Source organism: Oncorhynchus keta, chromosome 13 (genome assembly GCF_023373465.1).
Source record: "Oncorhynchus keta strain PuntledgeMale-10-30-2019 chromosome 13, Oket_V2, whole genome shotgun sequence".
NCBI classification, from domain to species: domain Eukaryota; kingdom Metazoa; phylum Chordata; class Actinopteri; order Salmoniformes; family Salmonidae; genus Oncorhynchus; species Oncorhynchus keta.
This window is the reverse complement of record NC_068433.1, coordinates 34,607,034-34,635,016: the sequence shown is the minus strand read 5'-3', so window position 1 is coordinate 34,635,016 and position 27,983 is coordinate 34,607,034. Positions and strand designations below refer to the sequence as shown.

Sequence of the window (27,983 nt, the reverse complement as noted above, 5' to 3'; positions counted from 1 at the left end):
TTTAAATATCACATGTAAGGCAAATGTCACTTAAATATGAACAAATATGAATCATTGTTAATGTTTCGACAATAAATGTTTTCTACTATTACATGGGATTTTATTTAGGATTTTTCCGAAATTATGTGACCCGGAAGTACTTTTTTTTAGTGTCACTGACACTAAAGGAGAAGGAGATCTCTAGCGACTGGTTCGTGACAGTGAAAACAGAAAGAAAGGTAAAGCAGATTAAAAAGATAAACGCTACAATAACCAGTAGCGAAATCAAGATTTTCAGAAACGGTGCTGAGCGTCACTTGGATTCGTCGTTCTTCACACTACACCCAGATTCTGGATTAGTCGTCGCATAGCTTCGTCCCGCTACTAGCCATTTAAGTCACCATTTATATTAACACGTTTGATTTACAGATAATGTAAATGGTCATTTAAATGGCTAGTTGCGCGACAAGCTAGTCGTATAGCATAACGTTAGACGCAGGTTGTACTTTGTACTTGAGTTTCGTGAGGAACACGTTCCCTAAAGTACAAGTGTATACTGACGAATTGCGTATGTTAATCTACACATCTATTTGACAGCAATTGTTGAGATGAATAGTGAAAACTTTTCCATAAGTGAGAAGATTGTGTCGCCATCATACATTCGCCAGGGGAAACAGGCACGTCGCAGTCATGAGCAACTGATTCGACTGCTTTTGGAACAGGTATTATCCGATTTTACAGACCTTAGAATTATCTGAATAGGGACGTCAAACGTTCAGCCTGCTGCACAGACCCTATTGACGACCTAGTCTAGAGCGCCTGGTTAAAATCTGTTTAAGAGCATTTACAAAACAGAAAAAAAACTATTTAAATGGTTAATACTAAGACGTATGTGATTATTGAACAAATGTGTGAATTTGCTTAATTTACTATCATCCTAAATTAAGATATTAAGACAAAAAAAATCGAACATATAGTAGATAGTATATGTTGTCCACTCACAAGCTATTGCAACAATTACACCTATTTGTCAAAAAATGTAGTGTTTAAAAATGCTCTCAAACCCGATTTAACTGGCTCCTCTAGACTAGAGCTCCATAGTCTGTACAGCAGCTTGAATGTTCGATGGCACTACTAGTATTGGACAAATTCAAGTAGGTCCCTCCCCGTTTCTTTCTGTTTACTTACCAACTTTTGGTTCTTAAACGATTTCCGTTGCAAGACGTAATGGAACCAAGCAGAAACAAATGAGGAGGGACCTATCTAAATGTATCCAATAGAAACTAATTTTTATTGCATAACGCAACAGTTTGGACTAATGATTACATCCATGATGTGAATGGAGATGGAGTGCACAACAACCATAACTTAGATGGATACTCACTGTACCTTATAGGGCAAATGTCCTGAGGAGGGATGGAGCGAGAGCACAATAGAACTTTTCCTGAATGAACTGGCTGTGATGGACAGCAACAACTTCTTGGGAAATTGTGGAGTTGGCGAGAGAGAGGGCAGAGTGGCCTCTAGTCTGGTGGCCCGACGACATTACAGGTTATCAGCTGTTACTTGGAGCATTTTCAAAATAGACAAATTTACTTTAGCTTTGCTAAATTCCAAGTAGCCTTCAGTTTTGTCATGATCATGAGATCTGTGTTTATTGCTTTACACAGGTTAATCCATGGGATAGGACGATCTGGGGACATTGCTGCAATTCAACCCAAGGCTACAGGTTCCAGTCTGCTGAACAAACTGACTAATTCAGTTGTGCTTGACATTTTAAAACTTTCAGGTGTGTAACTAAGTTTCCATTCAGCCTACTGATAAATTGATGGGGGAAAAAATCGATAGTATGCCAACATATCACAATATTATTTTGGACAATATTATATCGATACTTTTACTCCCAAGTATCTATTTGTTTATTTAATTTTTAATAGTATGATTATTATAAACTCTTAACATGTGTAAACATTTGTATGAACATAAGATTCAGCAACTGAGACATAAACTGAACAAGTTCCACAGACATGTGACTAACAGAAATGGAATGTGTCCCTAAACAAAGGTGGGGTCAAAAGTAACAGTCCGTATCTGGTGTGGCCACCAGCTGCATTAAGTACTGCAGTGCATCTCCTCCTCATGGACTGCACCAGATTTGCCAGTTCTTGCTGTGAGATGTTGCCCCACTCTTCCACCAAGGCACCTGCAAGTTCCCAGACATTTCTGGGGGAAATGGCCCTAGCCCTCACCCTCCGATCCAACAAGTCCCAGATGTGCTCAATGGGATTGAGATCCAGGCTCTTTGCTGGCCATGGCAGAACACTGACATTCCTGTCTTGCAGGAAATCACGCACAGAATGAGCAGTATGGCTGGTGGCATTGTCATGCTGGACGGTCATGTCAGGATGAGCCTGCGGTAAGGGTACCACTTGAGGGAGGAGGATGTCTTCCCTGTAACGCACAGGGCTGAGATTGCCTGCAATGACAACAAGCTCGGTCCGATGATGCTGTGACACACTGCCCCAGACCATGACAGACCCTCCACCTCCAAATCGATCCCACTCCAGAGTACAGCCTTGGTGTTACGCTCATTCCTTCAACGAGAAATGCAAATCCGACCATTACCCCTGGTGAGACAAAACCGTGACTCGTCAGTGAAGAGCACTTTTTGCAATTCCTATTTGGTCCAGCGATGGTGGGTTTGTGCCCGTAGGCGGAGTTGTTGCCAGTGATGTCCGGTGAGGACCTGCCTTTACAACAGGCCTACAAGCCCTCAGTCCAGCCTCTCTCAGCCTATTGCGGACAGTCTGAGCACTGATGGAGGGATTGTGCATTCCTGGTGTAACTCGGGCAGTTGTTGTTGCCATCCTGTACCTGTCCTGCAGGTGTCATGTTGGGATGTACCGATCCTGTGCAGGTGTTGTTACACATGGTCTGCCGCTGCGAGGACGATCAGATGTCCGTCCTGTCTCCCTGCTGCACTGCCTTAGGCGCCTCTCAGTACGGACATTGAAATGTATTGCCCTGGCCACATCTGTAGTCCTCATGCCTCCTTGCAGCATGACTAAGGCACGTTCACACAGATGAACAGGGACCCTGGGCATCTTTCTTTTAGTGTTTTTTAAGAGTCAGTAGAAAGGCCTCTTTAGTGTCCTATAGCTTGTTCTCCATCTTCTTTTTAAGTAGTGAGCAAACATGTTTTCAGCACATTTATTTCCATGACTTGCTGCAGTAGACATATACAGATCAATATGTTTGGAACATCAAATCGTCATAAAATTGCAGTATCGATTTTAAATATCTATAGAATAATTTATTTTCTTTTATCTGCACCTACAGTGCATTCGGAAAGTATTCAGACCCCTTGACTTTTTCCACATTTTGTTACGTTACAGCATTATTCTAAAATGGATGATAATTGTTTTTTCCCCCTCATCAATTTAGACACCATACCACCCATAATGACAAAGCAAAAACAGAATTCAGACCCTTTACTCATTACTTTGTGGAAGCAACTTTGGCAGCGATTACAGCCTCAAGTCTTCTTGGATATGACGCTACAAGCTTGGCACAGCTATATTTGGGGAGTTTTCCCATTCTCTGCAAATCCTCTCAGTTAAAAAAATAAAATAAATACAGATCCTCTCAAGCTCTGTCAGGTTGGATGGGGGGTGTCACTGCACAGCTATTTTCAGGTCTCCAGAGATGTCCGGGCTCTGGCTGGGCCACTGAAGGAAATTCAGAGACTTGTCCCGAAGCCACTCGTGCGTTATTGTGGCTGTGTGCTTAGGGTCATTGTCCTGTTGGAAGGTGAACTTCGCCCCATTCTGATGTCCTGAGTGCTCTGGGGCAGGTTTTCATCAAGGATCTCCCTGTACTTTGCTCCGTTCATCTTTCTCTCGATCTTTCTCTCGATCTAAGAGAGCCAAAAATCTCACATTAGCTCATTGTTATGGATGTATCCCCCAAAAATCTATAGAAAACCACTTAAATGTGAATGCAGCACCTTTGCTGTTGTTCTGGCTTTTTTGTTTGACGAGACTGTCATAGTTGGCTAGCTAGCAAGCAAGGTATTAGAACGTTGTCAGCCATCATGGCAATGGAAAATTTAGAACGAATGACTTGGTTGCTTAACAACGGTCTCGTCTCTGGTAACCTATTAGAACGAACGACCAGCCGGCATGGGTAGCAACCCTAGATTTGTGCCAGGACTATATCTTGTGGAAGTATGAAATAGTATCAATAAATTCATCAAAATAATGTTATGTAAATAATTGTTTGAATATGTTGGAGACCTGTTGTATTAAAGTAATAATGACCTCAAAGCCAGTGTTTGGAGGATATATTGGCACGGTTTGCCGGCCAACAAAAACAAACCATGCCAATATTGGCATTATCACTTAATTATCACTTGTGTGTGTTTGCAGGTGTGCGAAGTGTGACCAGTTGTTTCGTAGTTCCAATGGCAACAGGGATGAGCCTGACACTGTGCTTCCTAACACTTCGCCACAAGAGACCAAAGGGGCGCTACATCATCTGGCCCCGCATTGACCAGAAGTCCTGTTTCAAAGCCATGATCACTGCAGGTTAGGCACTAACATTAACATGAAAGTATGTTCTGCTCTTAAAACTATCCATCAACAGTTTATTGTACTCTACATTCATGCTCTGATTTGTTATTCTTGCAATAGATTTACCTATCAGTTCAGTTGGGTTTGAAAAAATTACTTCTCTTTTCTAAGAGCTGCTTAACATGCATATACTCGACGTGTAGGGTCTAACTTTTGCAGAGTGTGACATGCTCCTATTAATTACAATGAAACCTGGGCATGAGCAGCATGGGTCAATTAGAGACTCGCCCTGCTCAGCACAAAATTACTCTTGGTTTCTAATTTCAAGAATAAGTCTCACGGCTAGGGTTGCACATTTTGGTGGAAACTTTCCATGGGAATATATGGGAATTAACGGGAATATATGGGTTGTTAATGGAAATATATGCAAATTAATATTAATACTATTTCAATTTAGATGTTTTTTGCATTGGATATATTTACCATATCATATGGAGACAGAAACATAAACCTTTTACCTTATTATAAGTAGACATTATTGCAAATGATTAAATCCTTCCAATAGAAATAAAAGTTGACTCTTCACATGGGATAATTTCACAGAACAACAAAAGAAAAGGAATATTGAGTGATCCCAATGATCCATCTCATCTCCCAGAAACATTTTCAACATAAAGCTGCAAAATGATAGTCTAGAAACTAAAGCTTTGGTTGTCTTCCTCTCAGGCTTCTGTGTCTTCTCCCTGGACCACCTCAATGTCCACTTCTTGAACATCAGACTCTGAGGCCTAATCTTCACTGTCATTTTCTAACCTTGTTGAGGATGGCTCATTGTCAGGCTCAAAAAGCCTCAAATTTGCCCGGATTGCCACCAATTTTTCAACCCTTGTATTGGTCAGCCTGTTGTGTGCTTTGGTGTGTGTGTTTCCAAACATGGACTAGTTGCGGAGGCAACATGGGAAAGAGCCTCAGATCCACAAAGTCCCTTCCACCAGGTGGCTGATGAGATGTTGGCACGACTGCCATATTGCATCTCCATCCCAAAGCCCTTGTTTGGAAGTGTACTTCGCCAGACTGCCAAGAACCATCCAGGCCAAGGTGGCGAGACACGGTAGTGATGACACCATAGACCTTGTTGATCTCTGCACCAGACAGGATGCTCTTGCCAGCATACTTGGGGTCCAACATGTACACTGCGGTGTGTATGGGCTTCAGGCAGAAGTCTTCACGCTTTCTGATGTATTTCAGAACTGCAGTTTCCTCTGCTTGGAGCAACAGTGAAGTGGGCAGGGCAGTATGGATTTCTTCTCTTATATTCAGAAGCGGAGTCTGAACATCAGACAGGATGGCATTGTCTCCCTCAATCCGTGCAATGGCTACTGCTATAGGTTTCAAGAGTTTCAGGCTGCTTACCACTCTCTCCCGAAATACATCATCCAGGAGGATCCTCTTAATGGGGCTGTACATATCGACCGACTGTGATATCCAGGAGACTGTCAAACATGATTACAACACCACCCCAGAGGGTGTTGCTGGGCAGCTTCAATGTGGTGCTCTTATTCTTCTCACTTTGCTTGATGAGGTAGATTGCTGCTGTAACTTGATGACCCTACACATACCTAACCATTTCCTTGGCTCTCCTGAAGTGTATCCATTGTTTTCAGTGCCATGATGTCCTTGAGCCATGAGCTGTTGCTATCGATAAGGTGTCTGATTCATCATTTTCATCTTGAGTAGAAGTAGAGGGACTTTTGTCAGAGGTTGCTTGTTGTGAGCACTGAGGGAACTTTTTGCACTTGGCCAGATGATTTTGCATCTTTGTTGCATTCTTCACATATGATTTGGCACAGTATTTGCAAATGTACACAGCTTTTCCTTCTATATTAGCTGCAGTGAAATGTCTCCACACATCAGATAGTGCCCGTGACATTTTCCTGTAAAGAATAGAAAAAAATGAGTAAAAAAACAACAAATACAATTCCATGTACAGATTAACAGTTAAGCAGTTAGATTAAACATTTCCTTTGTTTGATCAATGTTTTAAAATGAAACATGTATGGGAACGGGTGAATTAACACTCCTCAGTTAGCAGGCTCAAGCAAGCTAAAAACCCACATGGTAGCAAAAACGAACTAGCATAAATTGTTAGAAATGATTTAAACACACATTACTGTAGGCTACTATTTACTAGTTAACAAAAAATCATGTATGTCATATACAATATATTCACCCCACCCTGTATTTTAATAAAAATTTACCAGAGAGTATGTTGTCCTTGGCTCAGACAGTGTAGTAGTGTGAGCTCAATAGAATCTCATTAGTGTGCAAGATCTTGAGAATCAGCTGTACATGTGATGGAAGAGTGCACTGTGCATGCAGAGGGTTGCAATTCCATTGACTTGGTGATAGTTTAACCAAAATATGCCGCAAGCCTTATGTATATCCCACAAAAAAAGGTTCACTATTATGAGCAAACGTTTTTGACGAATTTAAGCAAAATTCCCGGGCTTAACTCCCCATGGAAAATTTCCGGAAAGTTTCCAACCTTTTTGCAACCCTACTCACAACTCACGCCTGTGAATGCTTGATCAAGTATCTTGCTCTCTTGCTCAATTTATGCATCCACTGTGGCAGCTAAAAACCTACTGTTTTTGCGCTGCCCCAGTGTAGTTCACCATGAGGCAACCCCAACATTGACAACTCTCTTGCTCCTTGTAACCATGGACAGGTTTTGAACCAGTGGTGGTTGAGAACATTTTGGAGGGTGATGAGCTGAGAACAGATATGGAAGCTGTGGAACGTACGGTGCAAGAGCTGGGAGCCGAGAACATCCTTTGCATCCACTCCACTACTTCTTGCTTTGCCCCACGTGTTCCCGACAGGTATGCCTTGTCCTCAAGCCATCCAATCATGGTTCAGTAGAGCTGTGAAAGGTAGATGTGCATGTCCAATTATCATGTGCTATAATAAATGGTATGACTTGAAACAAATGTTATTTGTGTAATCTGCATGTTGTTTATTATATCTAATTCATGATATTGACAAACATACACTGGAGTAATGTAGAAGAAGTATGTTAGGTCAAGAGTACGAGGGCATTATTGATGACTTTTCTCTGTTCTTGCAGATTGGAGGAGCTAGCCACTATATCTGCCAAATATGATATCCCCCATGTTGTCAACAATGCTTATGGAGTGCAGTCATCCAAGTGTATGCACCTTATTCAGCAGGTACCAACTCATAATCCCCCCCCCAAAAAAAGTATTCAGACCCCTTGATTTTTTTCAAAATGTGTTCAATTCTATTCTACCGTCTTGTTCTAAAATGTATTAAATATTTTTTTCCCCCTCATTAGTCTACACAATATCCTAAATGGACATTTTTAGATTTTTTTTTCATATTTTACATTTTTAAAGAGTTTTTTATTTCTTCATAAATGTGAAAAAAAAATAATCACATTTACATAAAATGTAGGCAGTTAAAGTCAGTTGAGAACAAATTCTTGTTTACAATGACTGCCTAGGAACAGTGGGTAAACTGCCTTGTTCAGCGGCAGAATGACAGATTTTTACCTTGTCAGCTCGGGGTTTCGATCTAGCAACCTTTCGGTTACTGGCCCAACGCTCTCACCACTAGGCTACCTGCACCCCACCCCAAAAGTTTGGGGTCACTTATAAATGCCCTTGTTTTTGAAAGAAAAGTAAAACATTTTGTCCATTAAAATAACACCAAATTGTTCTGAAATACAGCGACAAATGACTATTGTAGCTGGAAACGTCCGATTTTTTTTTTTACGGAAAAGGCGTACGGAGACCCATTATCAGCAATCGTCACTCCTGTGTTCCAATGGCACGTTGTGTTAGCTAATCCAAGTTTATCATTTTAAAAGGCTAATTGATTATTAGAAAACCCTTTTGCAATTATGTTAGCACAGCTGGAAACTGTTGTTATGATTTAAAACTTTCCTTTAGACTAGTTGATTATCTGGAGCATCAGAGACATTGTCCCGAAGCCACTGCTGCGTTGTCTTGACTGTGTGCTTAGGGACCTTCAATGCTGCAGAATTTTTTTGGTACCCTTCCCCAGATTGGTGCCTCCACACAATCCTGTCTCGGAGCTCTACAGACAATTCCTTTGACCTCATGGCTTGGTTTTTTCTCTGACATGTCAACTGTGGGACCTTATATAGACAGGTGTGTGCCTTTCCAAATCATGTCCAATCAATTGAATTTACCACAGGTGGACTCCAAGTTGTAGAACATCTCAAGGATGATCAATGGAAACAGGATGCACCTGAGCTCAATTTCGAGTCTCATGACAAAGGGTCTGAATACTTATGTAAATTAGGTTTTTCAGTTTTTATTTTTAATACGTTTGCATAAATTAAAAAACAGTTTTTGCTTTATCATGATGGGGTATTGTGTGTAGATTACTGAGGGAATCAAATTATGTAATACATTTTAGAATAAGGCTGTAATGTAACAGAATGTGGATAAAAGGATGGGGTTTGAATACTTTCCAAATGCACTGTATATTATTTGTATACATAGCAAAGTTAGTTTTTTTTCTATAATCTCATTAGGGAGCTCGTGTTGGAAGAATCGATGCCTTTGTACAAAGCCTGGACAAAAACTTCATGGTTCCAGTAGGTGGTGCCATAATTGCAGGTTTCAATGAGTCTTTCATTCAGGAGATCAGCAGAATGTATCCAGGTTAGTGCTGTTTAAAATTCCATATGGGCCATATGCGTTTGAACCAGGGCTGCAACCTGTTTGTGTAAAGTTGCCATTATCTGGATTAGTTACTAGTTTGTTATCATGTGAGGCTCATGTAGTGTAATTGTTCTGCCAGTCACCAGTGGTTGTATTTCTGTGTGTGTATTATGTACAGTGGGGCAAAAAAATATTTAGTCAGCCACCAATTATGGAAGTTCTCCCACTTAAAAAGATGAGAGGCCTGTAATTTTCATCACTCACAGGTACACTTAAACTATGATAGACAAAATGAGAATTAAAAATCCAGACAATCACATTGTAGGATTTTTAATGAATTTATTTGCAAATTATGGTGGAAAATAAGTATTTGGTCAATAACAAAAGTTTATCTCAATACTTTTGTTATATACTCTTTGTTGGCAATGACAGAGGATCATACGTTTTCTTTAAGTCTTCACAAGGTTTTCACACACTGTTGCTGGTATTTTGGCCCATTCCTCCATGCAGATCTCCTCTAGAGCAGTGACGTGTTGGGGCTGTTGCTGGGCAACACAGACTTTCAACTCCCTCCAAAGATTTTCTATGGGGTTGAGATCTGGAGACTGGCTAGGCCACTCCAGGACCTTGAAATGCTTCTTACGAAGCCACCCCTTCGTTGCCCGGGCGGTGTGTTTGGGATCATTGTCATGTTGAAAGACCCAGCCACGTTTCATCTTCAATGCCCTTGCTGATGGAAGGAGGTTTTCACTCAATCTCGCGATACATGGCCCCATTCATTCTTTCCTTTACACGGATCAGTTGTCCTGGTCCCTTTGCAGAAAAACAGCCCCAAAGCATTATGTTTCCACCCCCATGCTTCACAGTAGGTATGGTGTTCTTTGGATGAAACTCAGCATTCATTGTCCTCCAAACACGACGAGTTGGGTTTTTACCAAAAAGTTATATTTTGGTTTCGTCTGACCATATGACATTCTCCCAATCTTCTTCTGGATCATCCAAATGCTCTCTAGCAAACTTCAGACGGGCCTGGACATGTACTGGCTTAAGCAGGGGGACACGTCTGGCAATGCAGGATTTGAGTCCCTGACGGCGTAGTGTGTTACTGTTGGTAGGCTTTGTTACTTTGGTCCCAGCTCTCTGCAGGTCATTCACTAGGTCCCCCCGTGTGGTTCTGGGATTTTTGCTCACCGTTCTTGTGATCATTTTGACCCCACGGGGTGAGATCTTGCGTGGAGCCCCAGATCGAGGGAGATTATCAGTGGTCTTGTATGTCTTCCATTTCCTAATAATTGCTCCCACAGTTGATTTCTTCAAACCAAGCTGCTTACCTATTGCAGATTCAGTCTTCCCAGCCTGGTGCAGGTCTACAATTTTGGTTCTGGTGTCCTTTGACAGCTCTTTGGTCTTGGCCATAGAGGAGTTTGGAGTGTGACTTTTTGAGGTTGTGGACAGGTGTCTTTTATACTGATAACAAGTTCAAACAGGTGCCATTAATACAGGTAATGAGTGGAGGACAGAGGAGCCTCTTAAAGGTCTGTGAGAGCCAGAAATCTTGCTTGTTGGTAGGTGACCAAATACTTATTTTCCACCATAATTTGCAAATAAATAAATTAAAAATCCACTCATTTTGTCTGTCATAGTTGAAGTGTACCTATGATAAATTACAGGCCTCTCTCATCTTTTTAAGTGGGAGAACTTGCACAATTGGTGGCTGACTAAATACTTTTTTTGCCCCACTGGACGTCTGTCTGATGCTGATGACAAATTCTGTTTCCCCTCTGGAATATTGAAAGTTAATTAATTTTGGGAGCTCACGGTCTCGATCCAACTCCAATCCTGGGGAGCTACTTGTTGTGCAGTATTGTTTTCCAGCCCAGACGTAGCTCACCAGTTTAAAATAATCAACATGTCATAAAATCAGGTATGCTTGTGCCAGGCCATAATAAAGACTTGCATGTGGCTAAGTATGTGTTGTAGTTGGATATGTTGCCTAAAAGATGAGAGTAGAATAAAAAATAGAATAAGAAACAGACTTCCATTTCCAACTATATCAAGTGAGTGTTCATCCTCTTTTTTCTTTGTGATCGACTGTTGACTTCACTTTAATGAAGTTCTCTCTGAATTGGAGTTAGATTTTAAGCATTCAAAGCCATAATAATGAGCTTATATTTTCAATTATTGTATGAATTGGAACCATTAAGGAACCAAATTGTTGAGAGGAATTGATATTGATACCGGAATCGATAGAATCGTAGGAAGGGTTCAGATTCGAAAGTGTTTGTCTGTCCCCTTTACTATGACACTGACTTCCCTCCGTTTCCAGGTCGCGCATCAGCCTCACCCTCCCTAGATGTGCTCATCACCCTGCTCACCCTGGGAGCCAGCGGCTACAGGAAACTCCTGGCAGAGCAGAAGGTTGGGGCCTAATTTAATATTCATTCAGTTTAGGAAATAAAGTGAAACTGATTAGCATGTATTTTAATTTAGTGAAACATCTTAGTACAACAAGGGTGTAAGTCAGCCGCTATCCGTTTTTTCTCCCGTTGTCAGCACTGTGTGTTCTCTACATGTAAACTCCAGAGATAAAATAAAATTTAAGTAGAGGGGGAGGGCGACAGCAAGGAGAAATCCATTCAAGTGAAGGAGAGGAGTTTCCAAAATAGTCCCTGTTGGCTCCATTTACTAAAATAGAGCTAACAATACAGTATACTAAAACGTGTAATTTACTACACCATTCCCAGACACTCCGAGGCAATATATGTGGAAAATCAGACTTGCAAAAGGGATAAAAAATAAACTCAGCAAAAAAAGAAACGGCCCTTTTTCAGGACCATATCTTTCAAAAGATAATTCGTAAAAATCAAAATAACTTCCCAGATCTTCATTGTAAAGGGTTTAAACACTGTTTCCCATGCTTGTTCAATGAATCATAAACAATTAATGAACATGCACTTGTGGAATGGTCGTTAAGACACTAACAGATTACAAACGGTAGGCAATTAAGGTCACAGTTATTAAAATTTAGGACACTCAAGAGGCCTTTCTACGTACTCTGAAAAGCAAAAGAAAGCTGTCCAGGGTCCCTGCTCATCTGCGTGAACGTGCCTTAGGCATGCTACAAGGAGGCATGAGGACTGCTTATGTGGCCAGGGAAATAAATTGTAATGTCTGTACTGTGAGACGCCTAATACAGTGCTACAGGGAGACGGGATGGACAGCTGATCGTCCTCGCAATGGCAGACAACGTGGAACAACTGCAACTGCATCACAACTGCAGGACAGGTACAGGATGGCAAGAACAACTGCCTGAGTTATACCAGGAACACACCAGGAACGAACGTACAATCCCTCCATCAGTGCTCAGAATGTCCGCAATAGGCTGAGAGAGGCAGGACTGAGGACTTGTAGGCCTGTTGTAGGCAAGTCCTCACCAGACATCACCGGCAACAACGTTGCCTATGGGCACAAACCCACCGTCACTGAACCAGACAGGACTGGCAAAAGTGTTCTTCACTGACGAGTCGCGGTTTTGTCTCACCAGGGGTGATGGTCGAATTTGCGTTTATCGCCGAAGGAATGAGCATTACACCGAGGCCTGTACTCTGGAGCGGGATCGATTTGGAGGTGGAGGGTCCGTCATGGTCTGGGGCGGTGTGTCACAGCATCATCGGACTGAGATTGTTGCCTGCAATGACAGTTACAGGGAAGACATACTCCTCCCTATTGTGGTACCCTTCCTGCAGGCTCATCCTGACATGACCCTCCACAGCATGACAATGCCACCAGCTATATTGCTTGTTCTGTGTGTGATTTCTTGCAAGACAGAATGTCAGTGTTCTGCCATGGCCAGTGAAGAGCCCGGATCTCAATCCATTGAGCACGTCTGGGACCTGTTGGATCGGAGAGTGAAGGCTAGGGCCATTCCCCCCAGAAATGTCCAGGAACTTGCAGGAGCCTTGGTGGAAGAGTGGGGTAACATCTCACAGCAAGAACTGGCAAATCTGGTGCAGTCCATGAGGAGGAGATGCACTGCAGTACTTAATGCAGCTGGTGGCCACACCAGATACTGACTGTTACTTTTGATTTTGATCCCCCCCGCCCTTTGTTCACGGACACATTATTCCATTTCTGTTTAGCGACATGTCTGTGGAACTTGTTCAGTTTGTCTCAGTTGTTGAATCTTATGTTCATACAAATATTTACTCTTGTTAAGTTTGCTGAAAATAAACGCAGTTGACAGTGAGAGAACGTTTCTTTTTTTGCTGAGTTTAAGCTCTTGTATTTTGCACTGGCAATGGTGCGCTGGTCTCCCCAGACAGCATTTGGTTACTTCTAACATGGTTCTTCTGTGTCACCATAAAATGTTGATTCCTATGGTATGCCATACAATGACCAAAATGCTATCAGATTAATGTTTGCTCAAATCCTCCCAGGAAATACCTCTTGCCACCACATGACCCGACACTGCCAGAGTTGATTGATTTCAATTGATCCTGATCATACATTTTTTTTTTATGTCTGAACCAGATTATGGCCGTGTTAGAACGAATCAAAGCCGTATCATGGATCAATTGTGACTGACTGACTGATCTACAAATAATAATGAGAAGATCTTTTGTAGATCAGTCAGTCTTGACTCTCCTTCAAAGTCGGCTGCGATGTTGAACATGCCCATCTGCAGCTTACTGATTTCATAGCATACCCTTGCGATTCAACAGCTTTGAATAATTTGTCATAAAAGGACTCTTTCTCATTATTAAGAGTTGGTATACCTTTAGCTTAGGAAGTGAGCACTGTAAATTGGTGGACACACAGGACTAATGTGTGTCCCCTACAGACCATCGCCCACAGTCCCAGGGTTTGTGTTCCGCACCATTCCCAGTGGTTGGCTGACTTTGCTGATTCAACAATCTTGGTTAGCATTCGGTGTGAAAAGACATAAAAAAAAACATCTTGCCAACATTAGAAAAAGAGTAAGGTTAACTTGAAGTATTAGTCTGCATAGTGTCACGGGATAGAACGCTACGTTGTAGCTGACCCCATCAGAAAACCTGGCACATGTTAGCCCTATGCTAACATCACCAGGTGGCAGTTCCTGTAAAAACGTCCTCGTCAGCTTATCAAAGACGTTAAACTTTTTCTCCACAAGTCAGTGGCATTTCTTAAAATTGGGTCAACTCAGCCACCAGAGGGATTTTGCAAACCTCAAGTCAAGGTGTACTTTTGTTGCAATTACCTTCAGCCTGCTAGTGAGCAACCGTGGCAAAGTTGGTTTGACTTTGGATCTCCTTGGCTAGTTGGGGACCATCAATAAGTTACAAAATGTAAATGAGACAATTTTCATGTTGCACACCTTTTAGTTTTCTCATTAAATGTTTCAATATTTCTATATCAATTTATAAAATGTATATTTGGTTTAAGGTTAACTCATTGAGATTTGAAGCTATTGAATGTTAACATATTGTCCCATGTACATTGTGTAATTTACCGATTTGTCCCAAACTTGCACCATAGGGATATCCAAAGTATACCTGTATTTACCAGAAGTATTATGGTTGGGTCGTGTGTTGCTGCACTCTGAATTGATGGTTACTTGTGTGCTGCCAGCTGTCAGCATGTGGGCAGGATTGAAACCAACCCAACCTTCATTTACATTGTGACACAGTCATGACCACAAGTCTCGCAAAACTCAGTTTTGGATAAGACTCACTTAATAACAAAATATATTATTTACCCCCTTTTCTCCCCAGTTTCGTGATATCCAATTGGTAGTTAGTCTTGTCCCATTGCTGCAACTCCCGTGCGAACTCGGGAGAGGCGAAGGTCGAGAGACATGCACCTCCGAAACAGGACCCTGCCAAGCTGCACTGTTTCTTAACACACTGCTCGCTTAACCCGGAAGCCAGCCGCACATATGTGTCGGAGGAAACACTGTTCAACTGACGACCAAAGTCAGCCTGCAGGCGCACCACAGGGAGTCGCTAGAGCGTGATGAGCCAAGTAAAGCCCCCCGGCCAAACCCTCCCCTAACCCGGACGACGCTGGGCCAATTGTGCACCGCCCTATGGGACTCCTGGTCACGACCGGTGTTGATCGAACCCCAGGTTGTAGTGAAGCCACAACACTGCAGTGCTTTAGGCCGCTGCGCCACTCTGGAGGCCCTTTTATCACCATGTCTTTATTACCAGTCTTTTGGAGCATTATTCCCATGACCGAGAATAGGGTAGTGTATTTGCAACTAAATAGCTGTAATTGGGAATACTTTTTATGATGGTCTTAAATTAATATGATTGGGCAGTACAGAGACTCTAGGCGTTACCATAAAAGATCAGACACACCAGTAAGATTATCAAACGTTTGCCTGCCAACAATACTTAGCACCCCCTGAGTGTCAGCAGTCAATCTCTTTTTTGTGTTCATACAGCAAAGACCTTGAAGTCATTGTTAATATACTCCAAACCAGAAGGAGTCAGTAGCGTCGTTTGGCAATGCATATCCGCGTGAGTTTCTTAGTCAGAGAGGAAGAGGCAAAGTGAGAGGTTTCAGTCTTGCCAAAATCTGTACAAAATGCGTTTCTTTGGGCTTATTTTGGACCTAAGCTTGTTGCCTGCCTTCCTGCCTTTGGGACAACGACTCCCATTGTTAGGGCAGAGACATGAGCATCTTGTCATTATATACAGATTACTGGCTTAGTTAATGGTCTATATTCCAACGTTAACTAGCTAACTATGCTAATGTTGCTATTTTGTAGAACACCTTTGCCAGATGGCCACAGCTAGATAACTTCCTAGCAAGATGATGAAGAAACAATTTAATTCACTCGCCATAGTCCCATACTGCCAGCGCCAGTCCGTAGCCAAATGTTTAGCTAGCTAATGTTAGCATGTTCACTAGCTAGCACAACATAGTTAGCTAAGAGACTGCACTACCTCAGCAGTGGACACGAGAAGGGTCAATCTGCAGACCTTGTTTACTACATGCCATGCCCACAACGTGCTGCGCCCAGTACGCGCGTGTGTCACTTACTACATGCCACGCCCACTGCCATTGAGGCTGCTAGCGATACTACAAAAATATGTGGACACTCCTGCAAATTTGTGGAGTCGGCTATTTCAGCCACACCCGTTTCTGACAGGTGTATAAAATAGAGCACACAGCCATGCCTTCTCCATAGACAAACATTGGCAGTAGAATGGCCCATACCGATGAGCTTTCTGCCGTGGTAGAACTGCCCCGGTCAACTGTAAGTGATGTTATTGTGAAGTGGTAAGTGCAGCCACGAAGTGGTAGGCCACACAAGCTCATAGAATGGGATTGCTGAACCCCGTAGAGCGTAAAAAATGGATTGTGCAGAGCCTGAGACACCCAAACCTGAGAGGGTGGAGAGGAGGATCTGATGGTTCACGGTGTCAAAGGCAGTTGATAGAGCTAGGAGGATAAGAACAGAGGAGAGAGTGTCAGCTTTGGCAGTGCGGAGAGCCTCTGTGACACAGAGCAGAGGAGTCTCAGTTGAGTGATCTGCCTTGAAGTGGGACTAGTTAGGGTCAAGAAGATCGTTCTGAGAGAGATAACTAGAGAGTTGGTCAGAGACAGCACATTAAATTGTTTTGGAAAGAAAAGAAGCTATAGCGGTCTGTAGTTTTTGACGTCAGGGGTCGAGTTGGTTTCTTGAGGGGCCAACTTGAAGTCAGAAGGGACACAGCCAGTGATCAAGGGATGAGTTGATGAGGAATGGGAGGAGGGGATGTAGTCAAGTGGGCAGGTTGTCGGGCAGCCAGACATCACTAGTCGCAGGATTTCATCTGGAGGGAGAGGGAAGAAAGAGGTCAAGGCCACAGGAGGCTGCTGAAGGGAGAACGGCTCATAATAATGGCCGGAACAGTGCAAATGGAATGGCATGAATCACCTGGAAACCATGTTTTTTATGTATTTAATACCATGCCACTTATTCCGCTTCAGTCATTACCACGTGCCCGGTCTCCCCAATTAAGGTGCCACCAGCCTCCTGTGGTCAAGGCATATGGCAAAATCAACTGTTCACAGGAGACTGAGTGAATCAGGCCTTCATGTTCGAGTTGATGCAATGAAACCACTACTAAAGGACACCAATAAGAAGAAGAGACTTGCTTGGGCCAAGAAACACGAGCAATGGACATTAGACCAGTGAAAATCTGTGTTTGTGAGATGCAGAGTAGGTGAACGGATGATCTCCGCATGTGTGGTTCCCACCGTGAAGCATGGAGGAGGAGGTGGGATGGTGTGGGTGTGCTTTGCTGGTGACACTGTCTGTGATTTATTTAGAATTTAAGGCACACTTAACCAGCATGGCTACCACACCATCCCATCTTAGTGGGACTATCATTTGTTTTTCAACTGGACAATGACCCAACACACCTCCAGGCTGTGTAAGGGCTATTTGACCTAGAAGGAGAGTGATGGAATGCTGCATCAGATGACCTGGCCTCCACAATCACTCGTCCTGAACCCAATTGAGATGGTTTGGGATGAGTTGGACTGCAGAGTGAAGGAAAAGTAGCCAATAAGTTCTCAGCATATGTGGGAACTCCTTCAAGACTGTTAGAAAAGTATTCCAGTTGACAATGGTTGAGAGAATGTCAAGAGTGTGCAAAACTGTCAAGGCAAAGGGTGGCTACTTTGAAGAATCTTTGTTTTTTTGGTTACTTCATGATTCCATATGTGTTATTTCATAGTTTAGATTTCTTCACTATTATTCTACAATGTAGAAAATAGTAAAAAATAAAGAGAAACCCTTGAATGAGTAGGTGTGTCCAAACTTTGGACTGGAACTGTATTTTAATAGATGTGGCCTAAAGACGAGATTAAATTAATAACCGTGTGATGGGTGTCAATATTATCAATTGTAAAATTGAGAATGAAGAGACTGATGACCAGCGCTGTGTGCATTGACAAAGAAAATAATGGAGCTTTCCAAGTAAGCTCTTCTTCCATATCATCCTACAGAGGTCCATGCAGGAGAGACGTTTTGATTGCTATACCCTATAAAAAAAGAGCAGATTCCAAGGTTTTTTAATGAACCTTTTTTGCCAAACAACATCATCAAATCGAAGTGTATTTGTCACGTGCTCCGAATACAACAGGTGTAGACCTCACAGTGAAATGCGTACTTACAAACCCCAATCAACAGTGCAATGCTTAATAAAAATGGAGGACAAATGTATCTTTGTCATATAAACCATATTGCTTACAGTAAATTACAATGGATTAAGAGCTATTGCTCCTTTTTATATTTATTTAACCTTTATTTAACTAGGTAATTCAGTTAAGAACAAATTCTTATTTTACAATGACGGCCTACCGCAACCAAACCCTCCCCTAACCCGGACGATGCTGGGCCTATTGTGCGCCTACATCTACAGTATCCTATTTGACTGGTTGGGCTTGCATAACTGTTGTTATATTTACTTTTTTCAATAAGTCGGGGTGGGTATTTAAATTACCCACCCCGACTTATCCAGGTCTGCTAACTAAACTGTAAAGGTCTGACATTTTTTGCTGTTGTTTTGTTTTGGTTCATTTTGTAATACCTGCTAAGAGACTCCATTACAGGGAGGGAGGGGTCTTCTGGGTGGGGAATGACCAATGGAATAATTTTAATTTAACTTAAATTTAAGAATTTGTTCTTAACTGACTTGCCTAGTTAAATAAAGGTTTTTAAAAAATGGGTATGTTTCCCTGTGGGCCCTGCTTTTTGTTACACATCCATGGGCTTATCAACGCTAAAGATAATAATTATATAATTAATATAACGCTCCTTTATGAAAAACAATGCTAATGCTATTCTCTTTGAATTTGAAAGGCCAAAATGTTCCTAATAAACGCTCCAGCTGTCTTCATAGAAACCATTATTGATATAGTAATGCTCCAAGAAACACACCTGCTCCATAAGGACGCACATAGAAACTTGTAGAAACTGGCTGCTTTTTCATCAGCCCCAAACCAAACTAAAGGTGTAATCATAATTATACTTAAACTCAATCACCATCTTGGTTTAAGGCAAAGACCAAGAAGGCAGAGTCGCTTTCCTTAAATGTATCCATAATGTAAAGAAAATGACATTTTATTAGTGTGTACACTCCGAATTCATATAATTTTGATTGTCTGGACAGCATATTGTTAGAATTAACTGAATTTCATCTGGTTATTGGAAAGATATGAATGTCATTTTGGACATGCGAGACATCATCTAATAAGACCAACTGCATTCCACACTCTCCAGCATATACTCTCTGATTACAACCTCATTGATGCATGGCGAACACGTAATCCTAAGCAAAAGAGTAGACTTTCAACTCAAACAGGGATAAAACATTCTCACAAATGAATTTCATACTATTTGCTACATCTCTATTTTTTTTTTTATCAAGAAACTAGAAATTCGACATACTGGATGACCACCACGTTTACTACTGTCAAGTTCAAATCTTGGATATCTGCTATTCTCTGCCTTGTTTAAATGTTGTTTTTTTTTTACCAGGTCTTAACCTTTTAGAGGCGTTCCAGAGGATTCCAAACAACCTTGTTATTTAAATCGAATCAAATTTTATTTGTCACATACACATGGTTAGCAGATGTTAATGCGAGTGTAGCGAAATGCTTGTGCTTCTAGTTCCGACAATACAGTAATAACCAACAAGTAATCTAACTAACAATTCCAAAACTACTGTCATATACACACAAGTGTAAGGGGATAAAGAATATGTACATAAAGAGGGTATAAAAAAAACATGCCCTGTTAAGAACTCTTTTATTTTTAAAAATATTTTTTATATATATTGACTTTCAAGAAAGGTGTGCTAAGGACTCTGTTAAGTTTTATACAAGCAGGTCTCTGTTTTGGGATGGGACATTTTTGAAAGAGAACAACTTTATTGGTGTGCCTCCTTTGGTTTTAATTTTCTTTGTTTTTATTTTTATTTTATTGATGTCGTTAAGAGGCCATGGCCCCTATTATTTACTGGAAGAGTCGTTACTTATTTGGAAAACATCAGCACTTGGTATTTCCATTTGCCTTAATCAGTTACCTCACATTTTCCAAACTGGACTTTCTAAAGAGAACAACTTTATTGGTGTGCCTCCTTTGGTTTATTTTTTATTATTTTTTATTTATTAATAGTTTTGGTATCAAATGTGTTCGTTTGGAGTGGTTTGATAGTGTGTTACGGACGCGAATGAGTGATGGTACAGAGCGGCATAGGCAAGATACAGTAGATGGTATCGAGTACAGTATATCGAGTACAGTATATACATATGAGATGAGTATGTAAACAAAGTGGCATAGTTAAAGTGGCTAGTGATACATGTATTACATAAAGATGCAGTAGATGATATCGAGTACAGTATATACGTATACATATCAAATTTATTTATATAGCCCTTCGTACATCAGCTGATATCTCAAAGTGCTGTACAGAAACCCAGCCTAAAACCCCAAACAGCAAGCAATGCAGGTGTAGAAGCATGGTGGCTAGGAAAAACTCCCTAGAAAGGCCAAAACCTAGGAAGAAACCTAGAGAGGAACCAGGCTATGTGGGGTGGCCAGTCCTCTTCTGGCTGTGCCGGGTGGAGATTATAACAGAACATGGCCAAGATGTTCAAATGTTCATAAATGACCAGCATGGTCAAATTAATAGTAAGGCAGATGAAGTAAGGCAGTTGAAACTGGAGCAGCAGCATGGCCAGGTGGACTGGGGACAGCAAGGAGTCATCATGTCAGGTAGTCCTGGGGCATGGTCCGAGGGCTCAGGTCCTCCGAGAGAGAGAAAGAAAGAAGAAGAGAATTAGATTCACACAGGACACCGAATAGGACAGGAGAAGTACTCCAGATATAACAAACTGACCCTAGCCCCCTGACACAAACTACTGCAGCATAAATACTGGAGGAGACAGGAGGGGTCAGGAGACACTGTGGTCCCATCCGAGGACACCCCCGGACAGGGCCAAACAGGAAGGATATAACCCCACCCACTTTGCCAAAGCACAGCCCCCACATTATGAGATGAATAATGTAGGTTATGTAAACATTATATTAAGTAGCATTGTTTAAAGTGGCTAGTGATATATTTTACATAATTTCCCATCAATTCCCATTATTAAAGTGGCTGGAGTTGAGTCAGTGTGTTGGCAGCAGCCACTCAATGTTAGTGGTGGCTGTTTTAACAGTCTGATGGCCTTGAGATAGAAGCTGTTCTCCAGTCTCTCGGTCCCAGCTTTGATGCACCTGTACTGACCTCGCCTTCTGGATGATAGCGGGGTGAACAGGCAGTGGCTCGGGTGGTTGTTGTCCTCGATGATCTTTATAGACTTCCTGTAACATCGGGGGGTGTAGATGTCCTGGAGGGCAGGTAGTTTGCCCCCGGTGATGCGTTGTGCAGACCTCACTACCCTCTGGAGAGCCTTATGGTTGTGGGCGGAGCAGTTGCCGTACCAGGCGGTGATACAGCCCGCCAGGATGCTCTCGATTGTGCATCTGTAGAAGTTTGTGAGTGCTTTTGGTGACAAGCCGAATTTCTTCAGCCTCCTGAGGTTGAAGAGGCGCTGCTGCGCCTTCTTCACGATGCTGTCTGTGTGGATGGACCAATTCAGTTTGTCTGTGATGTGTATGCCGAGGAACTTAAAACTTTCTACCCTCTCCACTACTGTTCCAACGATGTGGATAGGGGGGTGTTCCCTCTGCTGTTTCCTGAAGTCCACAATCATCTCCTTAGTTTTGTTGACGTTGAGTGAGAGGTTATTTTCCTGACACCACACTCCGAGGGCCCTCACCTCCTCCCTGTAGGCCGACTCGTCGTTGTTGGTAATCAAGCCTACCACTGTTGTCGTCCGCAAACTTGATGATTGAGTTGGAGGCGTGCATGGCCACGCAGTCGTGGGTGAACAGGGAGTACAGGAGAGGGCTCAGAACGCACCCTTGTGGGGCCCCAGTGTTGAGGATCAGCAGGGTGGAGATGTTGTTGCCTACCCTCACCACCTGGGGGCAGACCGTCAGGAAGTCCAGTACCCAGTTGCACAGGGCGGGGTCGAGACCCAGGGTCTCGAGCTTGATGACGAGCTTGGAGGGTACTATGGTGTTAAATGCTGAGCTGTAGTCGATGAACAGCATTCTCACATAGGTATTCCTCTTGTCCAGATGGGTTAGGGCAGTGTGCAGTGTGGTTGAGATTGCATCGTCTGTGGACCTATTTGGAGTGGGTCTAGGGTGTCAGGTAGGGTGGAGGTGATATGGTCCTTGACTAGTCTCTCAAAGCACTCTTGAAGCATGTGGGAACCGCAGACTGGGATAGGGATTGATTGAATATGTCCGTAAACACACCAGCCGGCTGGTCTGCGCATGCTCTGAGGACGCGGCTGGGGATGCCGTCTGGGCCTGCCGTCTGGGCCTGCAGCCTTGCGAGGGTTAACGCGTTTAAATGTTTTACTCACCTCGGCTGCAGTGAAGGAGAGGCCGCATGTTTTGGTTGCAGGCCGTGTCAGTGGCACTGTATTGTCCTCAAAGCGGGCAAAACAATTATTTAGTCTGCCTGGGAGCAAGATATCCTGAGTCCGTGACGGGGCTGGTTTTCTTTTTGAAATCCGTGATTGACTGTAGACCCTGCCACATACCTCTTGTGTCTGAGCCGTTGAATTGAGATTCTACTTTGTCTCTATACTGACGCTTAGCTTGTTTGATTGCCTTGCGGAGGGAATAGCTACACTGTTTGTATTCGGTCATGTTTCCGGTCACCTTGCCCTGATTAAAAGCAGTGGTTCGCGCTTTCAGTTTCACGTGAATGCTGCCATCAATCCACGGTTTCTGGTTTGGGAATGTTTTAATCGTTGCTATGGGAACGACATCTTCAACGAACGTTCTAATGAACTCGCACACCGAATCAGCGTATTCGTCAATGTTGTTGTCTGACGCAATACGAAACATATCCCAGTCCACGTGATGGAAGCAGTCTTGGAGTGTGGAATCAGATTGGTCGGACCAGCGTTGAACAGACCTCAGCGTGGGAGCTTCTTGTTTTCGTTTCTGTCTGTAGGCAGGGATCAACAAAATGGAGTCGTGGTCAGCTTTTCCGAAAGGAGGGCGGGGCAGGGCCTTATGTGCGTCGCGGAAGTTAGACTAGCAGTGATCCAAGGTTTTGCCAGCCCTGGTTGCGCAATCGATATGCTGATACGAATTAGGGAGTCTTGTTTTCAGATTAGCCTTGTTAAAATCCCCAGCTACAGGATGTATGGATTCCAGTTTGCAAAGAGTCAAATAAAGTTCGTTCAGAGCCATCGATGTGTCTGCTTGGGGGGGGGGATATATACGGCTGTGACTATAATCAAAGAGAATTCCCTTGGTAGATAATGTGGTCGACATTTGATTGTGAGGAATTCTAAATCAGGTGAACAGAAGGACTTGAGTTCCTGTATGCTTTTGTGACCACACCACGTCTCGTTAGCCATAAGGCATACGCCCCCGCCCATCTTCTTACCAGAAAGATGTTTCTGTCGGCGCAATCCCTTTCTCGGATTTCATCAACCTTGTGTCAAGAGACTGGACATTGGCGAGAAGTATACTGGGGAGTGGTGCACGATGTGCCCGTCTCCGGAGTCTGACCAGAAGACCGCTACGTTTCCCTCTTTTACGAAGTCGTTTTTTTGGGTCGCCGGCTGGGATCCATTCTGTTGTCCTGGGTGAAAGGCAGAACACAGGATCCGCTTCGCGAAAGTCATATTCTTGGTCGTACTGATGGTGAGCTGACGCTGCTCTTATATTCAGTAGTTCTTCTCGACTGTATGTAATGAAACCTAAGATGACCTGGGGTACTAATGTAAGAAATAACACGTAAAAAAAAAAAAAAAAAAAAAAAAAAAAAATGCAGAGGCGGCCATCTCTGTCGGTGACGGAAGTCCTGCGTTGTCAAGGTTGTGTGCTTAGGGTCGCAGTTCTGTTGTGAGGTCCTGAGCGCTCTGGAGCAGGTTTTCATCAAGGATCTCTCTGTTCATCTTTCCCTCGATCTCAGTCCCTGCTGCTGAAAAACATCCCCACAGCATGATTCTGCCACCACTATTCAGTCCAAAGAGTTCAATTTTGTTTCTCATTGTCTGATAGTCTTTTTGACAAACTCTAAGCGGGCTGTCATGTGCCTTTTACTGTGGAGTGGCTTCCGTCTGGCCACTACCAGTGGTGGAAAAAGTACCCAATTGTCATACTTGAGGAAATAATACCTTAATAGAAAAGAAACTCATCCAGTAAAATACTACTTGAGTAAAAGTCAAAGTATTTGCTTTTAAATATACTTTAGTATCAAAAGTAAATGCAATTGCGAAAATATACTTTTAAAAGTAAAATTATAAATGATTTCAAATTGCTTATATTAACAGAACTGCACAATTTGTTTGTTTTTGTTAATTTACGGATAGCTAGGACAACATTCCAACACGAAGACATAATTTGCAAACGAAGCATATGTGTTTAGTGAGTCCGCCAGATCAGAGGCAGTAGGGACTAAATAACATAACAAAATGTGGAATAAGTCAAGGGTTCGGAATACTTTCCGAAGGCACTGTATACTTGGGATATTGTTTTTCAACAGGAAAAGTAAAAAGAAATAGCTGGATTTTGTCTTTATTGTCAGACCAGGCAAGACTGAACGTGCATTATAAAGAAAGGAAAAGCTGCACACTAGTAGATCCGATGCATTAATCTATTCAACAATGTTTGACAGCTAAACTGTCTTAATCAGGGTACATAGATCCCCAAATTTATATTAGTGTATTTATTTTTAAGTGTCTTAGATTCTGTTTGTAATGAAAAGCGCTATATAAAATAAATGTATTGTTTTACAATGCTAGCACAGTTTGGGAACAGGAGTTAAAAGGAGTGAAAACTAGCACTTGAGAACTGACTAAATCAGTCTGGTAACCATCTTAGGGACTGATCAGCATCATCCCAGGGACCGGTGCCGGTCACAGACCAGAGGTTGAGAAACACTGGTCTACGTGGAGGAAAACTGATAGATAAGTAATAAACAGCCCGCTAAAATAAGGCTGAGGGAGAGAGTGGGAGCGTAATGCTATTTATATCTATCTCTGTTTGCATGGCCTGAAGGAGATGTACACCTACCTGGCACAGGAGCTGAAAAGGCTTGCTGCGGCTCATGGGGAGAGACTGCTGCACACCCCACACAACCCCATATCACTGGGTAAGATGCACCCTCACACAACCCTATAACTAGGGAAGATACAGCGCACACAACTCAATGGCAGTGGTTAAGATAGATGCCTTTTACACAACCCTTGTCACACTTAAGAATTGCAATACCTCAGATCCAGTAATTTAAGGATAATCCAGAGATAAGAAATTAGCCCAGAGATTCATCTAGAGATCTCTAGACTAGTCCTAAATTACTGGATCTGAAGTATTGCAATTCTTAAATCAGAGTAAAGTTGCTTTCACATTACACAATATTCGCCTGAAATTTCATGTTCGTGCGATATTCTTAGTTTGGGGCATCCTATGAGAATATTAGAGCAAAATTTGTGTGGTGTGAAAGTTTCTACGAATGCTGTCTACGTCCGAAATCTAAACATGCTTGATTGACCCCAATGCAAATTTCATTCTACATTACAAATTAGTGTGTAGAGTGGAAGGTAATATCTTTCAAAATGTGTATTAGTAGCTATTTTCTCTCCATAGTCAGTCCTTGTAAACTTGCAACTAATCTAAAGCTTTAACCCCAGTAAAGTTCAAACAAGCTAGCGTATGCATGTCACAGCACTTTTCTGCTCGTTATATGCTGGGTGAATATTGCTTCTATGTCTGTAAAATTGTGACTTATGACAAAGTAAAAGATGTGAATTCCAATGTTGTGTTGACCTTTTGTCTGTGCATGTTTTCATGTAGCCATGTCTCTGGATGGCCTCCAGACACAGAGCGGCAAGTCTGTGACTCAACTGGGCTCCATGCTGTTCACCAGGCAGGTGTCTGGAGCCAGGTAATTATTTAACTAGGCAAATTCTTATTTACAATGATGTCCTACCCCGGCCAAACCCTAACCGGGGTGACGCTGGCCAATTGTGTGCCGTCCTATGGGACTCCCAATCACGGCCGTTTGTGATACAGCCTGGAATCGAACTAGGGTCTGTAGTGACATGCAGTGCCTTAGACCGCTGCGCCAAACGAAAATATTTTTTTCCCAGCTCAGTGGAGACCAGCGGGACAATTTAATATGTGAGTTGAGGTAGTGGGGGGAGTCTCTGAAGAACCTCATTGTATACAAAAAGTAGCCAGTGCTGGGCCCTTCTGGTAGTCAGAGACTACCAGCCAACAGAACTATACAAAATGCAGTGATGTGTAAGAAAATTGTGCCGAGTGATAAAACGCAGTGCTGAGTGATAGTCTAAGGTCTTGAAAACAGAGGCTGCCGCATGCATGTAGATTATATCAAGTACTGGGAGAAGCATTGCTTGAACAATCTTCCTTATACTTTCCAAAGTGAGGCAGGATTTATTTCTATAAAAGAAACCAATCTTAATTCTCTGCTTTTTTTGTCACTTTTTCAATGTGTGTTTTAAAAGTGAGTTTATCGTAAATTCAAATACCGAAGTACTTACAGTGGGGCAAAAAAGTATTTAGTCAGCCACCAATTGTGCAAGTTCTCCTACTTAAAAAGATGAGAGGCCTGTAATTATCATCATAGGTACACTTAAACTATGACAGACAAAATGAGAAAAGAAATCCAGAAAATCACATTATAGGATTTTTAATGAATTTATTTGCAAATTATTGTGGAAAATAAGTATTAATTAGCTTTGCCTGTTCGTTCAAATAGGAAGCAATTTTGTAGTATGGGATAAATTTGCTATCCCTTTCTCTTTTGTGGGCGTTTCTTCCAAGCATCTTTTTAAACTTGCTTTCAAGACAATTTCTGCATGCAGAAGGTGAAGTAATGGTAATGTCTGTTTTCAGGGTAGTTGCCCTTGGTAACAAACAGATGGTGAGCGGTCACATGTTCTCTGGCTTCATGTCCCACTCAGAGGCGTACCCACACCCCTATCTCAATGCCGCCTCGGCTGTTGGCATCACACGGGATGACGTGACACTCTGCATCAAAAGACTGGACAAGTGCCTGAAGAGCCTCAGGAAGGAAAGCAGTGCAAGAAGTGGTTCACCAATACCTCTCACAGGCCAAGAAGACCATGCTGGAGAGTGAATAAAAATATGTAGGGAAAAAGTGCTCATGTACTTTTTCAGATAGTAACATTTTATGCCTAGTGAAAATCTTCAAACCCCTTGCTTTCACATTTGTCATATTTTGCTGCCTGAAATGTGAATCTTAAAAAGGATTACAATTACAAAAATCTTCTCAAATTATATACAAAAACAAAGATGTATTAATTGCATAGGTCTTCACACCTCTTGCTGTGGCATATCTAAGTACGTTCGGGAGCAAATAAATGTGACACCTGTGGTGTGAAGACACTATATGAGCTTAAAGCTGAAATAAAGATTGTTGGTCCATGGAAGTATAGGTCTTACAAAATGTCACCATCATTAACACATGACAATACTGCATTCCAGCGGCACTGTGGAAAACAAGTTCTGTGTGACTAATGCTATTTGCTTGTACAGATTTACACTGATAAGTTATCCAATGTCTGTATGAATTGGTTGCATTCATTAAATAATCCACTGATCATAATGACA

At 42.3% G+C, this 27,983-nt stretch overlaps 1 protein-coding gene across 4 annotated transcripts; it reads left to right on the top strand.

The window, feature by feature from the left end:
• Window positions 1-115: 115 nt before the first annotated feature.
• sepsecs (Sep (O-phosphoserine) tRNA:Sec (selenocysteine) tRNA synthase) lies at window positions 116-27,983 on the top strand. 4 transcript variants are annotated; one of them, XM_035784022.2, is made up of 12 exons: window positions 116-218; window positions 577-701; window positions 1,376-1,530; window positions 1,650-1,768; window positions 4,407-4,565; window positions 7,279-7,432; window positions 7,678-7,780; window positions 9,133-9,262; window positions 11,589-11,680; window positions 25,386-25,479; window positions 26,181-26,271; window positions 27,246-27,983. In XM_035784022.2, exons 2-12 carry the CDS (start codon window positions 588-590, stop codon window positions 27,487-27,489), a joined length of 1,455 nt encoding a protein of 484 aa, XP_035639915.1. In that variant the 5' UTR covers window positions 116-218; window positions 577-587; the 3' UTR covers window positions 27,490-27,983. The 4 variants fall into 4 exon arrangements, with proteins under 4 accessions (XP_035639915.1, XP_035639916.1, XP_052316018.1 ...); XM_035784023.2 differs by having other exon boundaries at window positions 151-701; window positions 27,314-27,983; XM_052460058.1 differs by having other exon boundaries at window positions 152-701.

What these genes read in the sequence shown, in the direction of transcription:
- sepsecs (XM_035784022.2), top strand. Translation starts at nt 588, where the DNA reads ATGAATAGTGAAAACTTTTCCATAAGTGAGAAGATTGTGTCGCCATCA. An exon ending in CAAAGCCATGATCACTGCAG is followed by an intron (nt 4,566 to 7,278) that starts GTTAGGCACTAA and finishes AACCATGGACAG; the next exon opens with GTTTTGAACCAGTGGTGGTT. An exon ending in ACACAACCCCATATCACTGG is followed by an intron (nt 25,480 to 26,180) that starts GTAAGATGCACC and finishes GTTTTCATGTAG; the next exon opens with CCATGTCTCTGGATGGCCTC.